We start from the raw sequence: 8,350 nt of genomic DNA on the forward strand, positions 1-8,350 counted from the left end.
CTTAAATTTACAAGAGAAAAACAACCCCATTAAAAAGTGGGCAAAGGACACTAACAGACACTTCTCAAAAGAAATGCAGAAATGTTTCAATTAACTAGAAAAAGAGAAGGAGAAGGATTGCCGTAATTCCATTATCTGAATTCTCTGGCTGGTTATGGCTTAAGCAGAAATGCCTGTCCCTGAAATTCCTTAATCATACGATTTGTTGCCCTGTGTAAAGAATACTACTACTACCACTGCTACATCTCATATTTATTGAACATCTGTGGTGTAACTGGCGTTGTTGAATGCTACTTACCCATTTATGCCTCACAATAGCACTATGCAATCAGGATTCTTAGGCTGCCCATTTTAACTGATGAGGAAGCTGAAGTAGAGATCAGGTAAAAAGAATGAATGCAACCCTCTAATGACTAAGTGACTTTATCACTTCCTTAGCATCATTCCAGATTTTCATGATGCTATACTGAGGATGGTGACGATATTGATACTAGGCAATGGTCTGGAATTGGGAATAAACTTCTACCACTAGTATGCTTCATCACCATTTACCTTCCAGTCTTATAAGAACAGGAGGGAGTGGTTAAACACAAATACCAGGCAATCCAGTGTCTCTTTTAATGGTTTAATATACGTTGCTGTACTTCTGGTGAAAATCAGGTGTGTGACAATTTAGCAAGGTGTTCTGATCACATGCTAATTATTTATTACCTGGTAGCACCGCAAAATCCCCTGCATTATGGAAACAGTAATCCCATTGGTTGACCTGAAGGTCCTACAACATTGCAGACTAGCCAGTGGCTCTTTCATTGAATACTCCTAACTCATAACAAGTTTATTCTTTTTTCCTTAGGAATGTTATCTTTTCATAAGCTGTGTAGTGGCAAAAATCAAAAATGACTTCCAGTTCAAGATAATTCCTTCATATTTTTGACCATGAGAGCCAAAGGGCTAGTCAAGCCTTTTTTCATCAGTTTCAGAAACTTTTCATCAGTTTCCTTTAAACAGGCAATGCCTGCCGAGACCCGATCATCTGCACCTTAATGTCACTGGTTTCCAACAGCACTTTCATACTGTGGCTGACCATCTGCTTTTAGAGCCATTTCATTGTTTCTTTGCGCATAACATCACACATCTGTTTCTTAAAAATAAAGTCCATATTCACCTATGAAAATGGAAATAAAAAACATTAAAAAGGACAGAAAGACGTCAAGCTTATGTTTCATTTCCATAAGTGGAAACTGCATTGTATCATTGTGAAAGTGTATAAAATATTTGGAAACTCCAACAAATTATCTCTATTAGTAAGTGGGTTTATTGACATAACTGAACATAACAATGTACAACATTTATTCATTTCCCACTGAAAGACTTCCCAGTGAAACTAAAGTAGAACACAGATCCAGGCATTAGGCATTTTCAGTGATGTTCTATGGCTGAAAAGGTGGGTGGTGAGGAGAACCAGAGGCCTTGTCCATACTTGCAATGGGACTCAATATTACCCTGCTGGGCAAAAGAAATAGCTAAGAGATGCAATAGTGCTATGATTGAAAAAAGCCAGGAGCACAAAAGGTGCCAGACAGCTCACTGGTTGAAAATAGAGCAAACAACACTACCGCTCCCATGTACCAGTATGCTCTGAATCTAAAATAAGCCCTGGCAGCAAACTAAGAATGACAGTCTATTTCCTGTGGTTTATTAAGTTTTTGCCCCGCAGACAAGACTGCCAGAAAAGCAGCTGTAGTTTCAGTGGTCTGGACATTTACTCATCTGAACATAAACAACGATCAGCTCATTCAGATGGCTGGTTCCCTACTCAGCTGTTGAGAAGAGGGCAGGCATGGGTCAATCTAGGTCAAACATAAAAGGAGTGAACTGGGGTGAAAGACCCGGGGCTGTGATGGATTCCCTGAGTCACCAGGACCCTCAGCGGCTTAAGGCCCTAAACAGAAGATTCCACTGTCAGCCTTAGCACCATTGCAGTGACCTCCATGGTACTCCACTGCCAATAAATCCATAACCACTGTGAACATAACCACAGTGTATATTCTCTTAGTGACTGCATTTTTAGACCATACATAAAATTATTAATGTAAACCAAACCACTACACTTAGTGATAAACATGTACTTCATAAATAGCAGGGAATGAAAGTATCCCAAATAGTTGGAAACAACTGAACAAATAAAGGCTCCTACCCCTAAGTTTAAAACAAAAACATTTAAAAGAAATACTGCAACTATTAACTAAAAGATAAGATTTAATAACACAGTAAGACACTGAGTTGGGGAGGAATTAATTGCAAAATATATCATTATTTCACAGTGAGGTTTAAGTACTCATAACAATCTTCTGGTGTTAGTAGAAAAGATACCCACTGGTGTATTTTTTTTCACATTTTTTTTCTATAATTTCTTCCCCTCTACTATTTCATACGAGGACACTAATGTGGTCAAACATTAAACTATCAATTGACAATCACCTTTTGCTTCCCTATTAGGAAATTACCTTCATTGCTTAACTGCAACTCAAGAGAATTAGGGCACAGTCAACCATGTCACTGATAAAAACAGGAGAAGTACCACATCACATTTATTCCAATCTAAACACACTGTCACAGATGTGGTAAGTGAACTGGAACGCTGGTGTCTCCCCAGTGGGTCATCAGCTACATATACATCACATTCTTTTATCAAATCTGGCATTGAAATTTCCTTTTCCATATATAGGTTTAAAAAAATAAAATTAAAAAAGCCACAGGAGCAACCCTGACAGAGAAGTCTTGCATGCAGCCTTCTCCTGAGAAAGTATGTAATCTTAGTTATCCTCGAAGTCAGCAAGCGCTCTTCTACTGTTAATATTAAAAGGAACATAATAGAATGGCCCAGTCCAACTAAAACAGTCCTTGAGTCTATTGGTCAGTTCGTTAAATGTCAAGAGTTTTCACATTTTTGAAAAAAAAAAAAAAAAGGCTTCTCTTATTATTTAAACTTTAAGGTATCCTGCATGCTCTATCAGCCAACATAAATGAGTTTCTTGGCTGGTGTGTTAAACTTTACCACCTGTTTACATCCCCCTTTTTGGCAGAGATCACCAAACCAGTGGAGTCCCTGGCCAAGCCTCCTTTGTAATGGTAATAAGTTCCTTTTTCCTTAAATAGAAACAAAACTTCTCTGTTTGACACTGAGCAAACAAAAAGCATGCACCCAAATATTTCTGGCCATGTTGGGGGCACAAGCACCCCCTTTCTACCCCCAAATCCTGGCTTCTGCATTGCGATGCTACAAAAAGCCATTTGCATAGCTGTGTCAAAGCCTCCAAGTGAAGACTCCAACCTCAGCATCCCACCATCCATTTGTCCCCTACTCTGGCTTTGACCACCAAGTACCATCCATTTACTTCTTGAGTATTGGGAATTGGGAGATGGTGCCCAAACTGGCCCTCTGTCCCCACTGGCCTCTCTGGCAAGTGCACAAAAGGGCACTTCCCCTGAGGTGGGCGGGTGGGCTTCAGGGAGAGGCGGCTCCTTAGGGCCAATGAGATGGTCTCTACATGCCCTGGACCTAGTCGGCAAATCGCTGCAGGAGATGGTCCTCCCGTCTCAGGCTGCCGCCCGCACCGCCGCCGGCACTGTCCATGAAGCGGTCGCAGGGGAATTCGATGAGGTCCGCCTCACTGAGCGCGCACACGGTGGTGCGCGGCCGGTGAGACTGGAATCCCGAGAAGTCGGCGGACACGCCGGTGCCCATGGAGCGCAGGGGCCGTCGGGTGGAGTACATGTGGCGAACGTGGACCGGGGCCCCGCCCTTCCGCCTGGCCCGCAGCTTCCTCCGCAGCCAGCGAGACGCCCAGGCCGCCAAGGCCAGGAGCACCAGCAGCGCGTTGACCGTCAGCAGGGCCAAGGTCAGCAGCTGGTAGTCGACGCCGCCCCGGCTCCCGGCCTCCGGCAGGGTGACCAGCCCTGCGCAGTGGTCCCGGGGAGCCACAGGACAGACGCGGCCCCCAAGCACGCCCTCCACGCACACCAGGTAGGGGGTGTCCCCGCGCAGCTCGCGCAGCGTGGCCGAGTCACTGCGCTCGGGCAGGTAGATGAAGCGGTGGAACTTGGGCTGCTGGCCGAAGCGGTCAAAGAGCAGGCGGAAGCGCGCGCCGCCCAGCGGCCGGGGACTGCGGTGCTCGCGCACGGCCCAGCGCACCGAGGCGCTGTCTGCGCCCACCGCCTCCACCGTCAGGTTGCACAGGATGAACTTGTTGAAGTCGCACGGGTCGGACACCAGCGGCGGCAGCCCGGCCCCCACGTCGGACTGGGCGGCACGCTCCTGGTGTTCCGTGCCCAGGCGTTGCTTCGTCGCGCGCTGCCAGGGGTCGCCAGCGGGCGACGGCGCGGAACCGGGAGAGGCCGTTGGGGTGGGCTCCGCGTGGGCGGGATCTGCCGGAGTCGGACGGCCCCGCTGGGACTTCTCGTGCCGGTCTAGGAACTGTGGAGCCGGGCCCGCGGCGGCAGCGGCGGAGGGGCTGGGCTGCTGGAAGCCTGGGCCCCGCCAACTCAGCCTTAGGGCGCTGCGGTTGCCTACCAGCTCCCTGGTGGCTCCATCCCAGGCCACCCCAGCTAGAAATCCTCCCTGCTGCTGGAGCTGCGGCTGCGGCGGCAGCTCCTCCGCGAGACCTGCAGGTGGCGTCATCTCCTCCCCTGCGGCCGTGGGGAGGGGCCGCCGCCTGCGGTCAGCGGTCAGGGAAGCTGAGGGCAAGGGATCCGCGCAGGACCCGTTTTGCAGCTGCTGGTCATCCAGGTAATCCAGGTATTTGCCTCGCAGGGCCGGGGGGTGGCGACACTGCACGAAGACAGTGAGGAGCCGGCCCTGCGAGTGCCAGTCGCCCATCCAGCGCTTCAGGCCTCGCAGCCGGCAGTCGCAGGTCCAGCCGTTGCCGTCTAGATCCAGCCGATAAAGGGCGGGGCTGGCTGCGAAGATGTCGCCGGATAGGGCGCTGAGCGCGTTGTTGCGCAGGCTGAGCTCGCGCAGCCGGCCCAGGTGACCGAAGGTGGCCGGGTGCAGGGCGGACAACTCATTGCCGCTCAGGTCCAGCGCCTCCAGGCTGTGCAGAGGCTCCAGCAGCGCGGTTGGCAGCTGGCTCAGCCGATTACCCTCCAGGCGCAGCTCGCGCAGGGCCTCCAAGCCCCAAAAGGCCTCCGGCGCGAGGTGCGTGAGCTGGTTGCCCCTGAGCGAGAGCAGGCCCAGACGTGGCAGGTGCTGGAAGACGCGCGGCCCGAGGTGCTGCAGGCTGTTGGCCGAGAGAATGAGGGTGGAGAGGGAGCGCAGCGGTGCGAAGGTGGCCGCGTGGCGCAGGGAGGGCTGTAGCTCGTTGGCAGAGAGGTTGAGGAAGCGCAGCTTGCCTAACTGGGCAAAGGCGTTCTTGCCCAGAAAGCGGATCCGGTTGGACTCTAGATGTAGGTAGAGCAGGTTGCTCAAGGGGGCGAAGACTGCGTCCGGCAGCGCCCCCAGGGCGTTCCCGTCCAGCCGCAGCTTGACCAGACTCTCCAGGCCCTCGAAGGAGCCGCGGCTTAGGCGGCCGATCTCGTTCCCGTTGGCGTAGAGGATGCGCAGCTTGCGCAGCGGGGCCAGCGTGCCCGGGGCAAGCGCCTGCAAGAGGTTGTTCCCCAGGTACAGCTCTTCCAGCCGCGAGAGCTTCTCGAAGGTCTTGGGGTGCAGAGAGCGGATCTGGTTGTACTGCAGGTCCAGCCGTCTGAGCTGCCCCAGACGGTGGAAGTCGAAGGCCGTGATGTTGGTTATGAAGTTGCCGCCGAGGCTGTAGGTGAGCACGTCGTGGGGACTCGGCAGCGAGCTGGTCTTGGGCACGACGCGGAGCCCCCTGTTGGTGCACAGGAGATGCTGGGGGTGCTGGCAGTCGCAGCGCTCCGGGCACACGGGCTTGGCCGGCGGCGGGAGCGCGAGGCAGCTGCACACCACGAGCAGGAAGCGCACGGCGCGGGCAGCCTCCATCGCCGCCCGCCCTGCGTGCTGCGGCCGGATCGTCCTCTTGGCCCGCCGGCTCTGTGTCTCCTCTGCATTCCCCTTGGCCTGACCAGAGTCGCTAAATGGCCTCTTTCGGACTTCGCAGCGCCGTCCAGCCCCTCCTCCGTCCTTTGTCCGGCGGCCGGCCCGGGTCTCTGCAGGCGGGCTTCGCCCGGCCAAGTCAGGCGGCACGGGGCGCTCTGCAGACCCCGGGTGCTACTTGTTGCATTTCTGTGGAAAACTGTTTCTCCGGGTGCGCGTCGGGGGGCGGGGGGAGGGAGCAAGACCCGGCGCTTTTTGTTTGCAGCTGAGTCCGGAGAGTTGGATTCCCTGGTGCGGATTCTCCTAGCCGAGTGGATTCCCCAGCTGCAGGCGGGAGCCGTTCCAAGAGGTTCTCGGGGCGCGGCTTGGCAGCAGAGCCCCGGCGGCTCGGCCCCCGCAGACGGCACCTTCTCGTTCGCGGTCCCGGACGCGGAGCGCGGCCCCGGTGCAACAGCTCGGGGAGCACGCGGGCTGCGTCTGGAAGGGACCCAAGTCGGCGAGCAGAGAGCAAACCGGGCGGAAATTCGTTCTTCCCACACTCTGCCCGCGGGGACGCTGGTGGAGAAAGAGGAGACGGCGGAGGGAGGACAGACCCCGGCAGGGGGAGGAGGAAACGCTAAGTGGCTCCGCGTCTGGTCAGCCCGAGCCCGGGATGCCAAGTGAGAAAAGTAGGGATTAAAAACAGCTGTACCGGTCGGACATGCTAGGCCGGGGGCGGGGGAGGATTACCGGGCTAGCAAACGGGATTTGCAGACAGAGCCCTTTTTATTTTAGACGAGTAGACCAGCCGCTTCTGAGCAGTGGGAGTGCGGCTGGCCTTCCTCGTTTTTGTCACTTGCTCTTCCAGGTGCCACCCTGCGGGAAGTTTGAGCAGCACGGAGTCCGCCAGCATTCTACAGGAAGTTTGGGGGAGCGCAAGGTTGCCTGCAAAAGGCCATCAGAAGAGGGTAGGTGAACCCAGTCTGACGGTTGCTGCTTGGGTTTTGACGTGGACTAGTCGCTGAGGAGAGGCACCACCCCTTTTTAGGTGTCTGAAGGGAGCGTTTACTCCATCCTGCTGTGGGCTAGAACATGAAGAAATCACAGAACTGGTTCTGCCAACATGAAAGTGGCAGCCACATTTTGGTGATTCAGTCCCATTAACTCTTATACAGTAATAGAGCCCCTGGAGTAGGCTCTGCTCATGTGCACACACTTAATAACCTTCACAGATCCTAAGGTAAACACTCCTTGCAGGGCCCTCCTGCTTTATGCCTGGACTTGCAGTGATCTTCAAAGTCTTTAGGCCCAAAAATGTTTAGGCCTGGCTCAGTTGGGGAAGCATTATTATTTATTATCTATAGGGAATGGAGCATTTAATCAATGGCTCCTTTGGGGTCAGCCCCTGCTGAGAATGAAAATACACAAGGAGGAGTTGTTAATTATTGATTATTGTTTGTTTATGTAAACCATCTTGCTAAAAAATAAGAGCCCTGCCCCCATCCAAGGTGTTGAGAAAACGTAAGTTTTGAGAACATACTTTGCAACAATGTGGAAAATTAAAGGAAAGATACAGATCCTCACCTCAAGAGAAAGACAATCTAGTCGCAAGGGCAATGCATTGAAAGGTTAGATAATGATGTAAGGCAGTAATACAGAACACTGCAAAAACAAAAATGATTTTTTTTTTTTTTTGAGAAGGGATCTCACTCTGTTGCCCAGGCTGGAGTGCAGTGGCATAATCTCCGTTCAATGCAGCCTTGACCTCCAGAGCTCAAGTGATCTGCCCATCTCGGCTTCCCAAGAAGCTGGCACTAACAGGCCCTTGTCACAATGTCCAGCTAATTTTTGTATTTTTTATAGAGGGAGTTTTGCCATGTTGCCAGGCTGGTATCGAACTCCTCCTGGTCTCAAGCGATCCTCCCACCTTGGCCTCCCAAAGTGCTAGGATTACAGGTATGAGCCACCGCACAGGGTGACAAATGATTTTTAATAATTCCATGTTTCACAGTAATTGCCTCATTTAGCAATTAATATAGGCAAGTGATAGAGGCAAGTTCTGAATTTAGAGAAAGATGAGATCGTTCATGGGTGAACAGGGACCTTGGCTTTGCAGGGAGGTGAGTCAATGATAATTCCAGGAGATGAGCACTGAGGGGTAGAACTGTGATAGTCCTGAGGAGCAGCGCCTGGCCTGAGAGTATGAGGAAGGCGCCTAGAAGAGGGGAAACCTGTGCTGAGTTTGAGGGGTGAGTGATGTTACCTAGAGGAGGGTGAACAGGCACTCAAGGAGGAGAAGCCTGGGGACACATGCAAGGA

The 8,350-nt window shown here is 52.4% G+C and overlaps 1 protein-coding gene across 1 annotated transcript; it reads right to left on the reverse strand.

The window, feature by feature from the left end:
* Positions 1-1,292: 1,292 nt before the first annotated feature.
* Positions 1,293-6,493, reverse strand: TRIL (TLR4 interactor with leucine rich repeats). Its single transcript, XM_031665332.1, has one exon. It carries the CDS (start codon positions 5,996-5,998, stop codon positions 3,563-3,565), a length of 2,436 nt encoding a protein of 811 aa, XP_031521192.1. The 5' UTR covers positions 5,999-6,493; the 3' UTR covers positions 1,293-3,562.
* Between the last annotated feature and the right edge of the window lie 1,857 nt (positions 6,494-8,350).

Source organism: Papio anubis, chromosome 4, assembly GCF_008728515.1.
Source record: "Papio anubis isolate 15944 chromosome 4, Panubis1.0, whole genome shotgun sequence".
Lineage (NCBI taxonomy): Eukaryota > Metazoa > Chordata > Mammalia > Primates > Cercopithecidae > Papio > Papio anubis.

Bases quoted from the DNA above. Each gene is read 5' to 3' on its own strand.
- TRIL (XM_031665332.1), bottom strand. From the start codon at position 5,998: ATGGAGGCTGCCCGCGCCGTGCGCTTCCTGCTCGTGGTGTGCAGCTGC.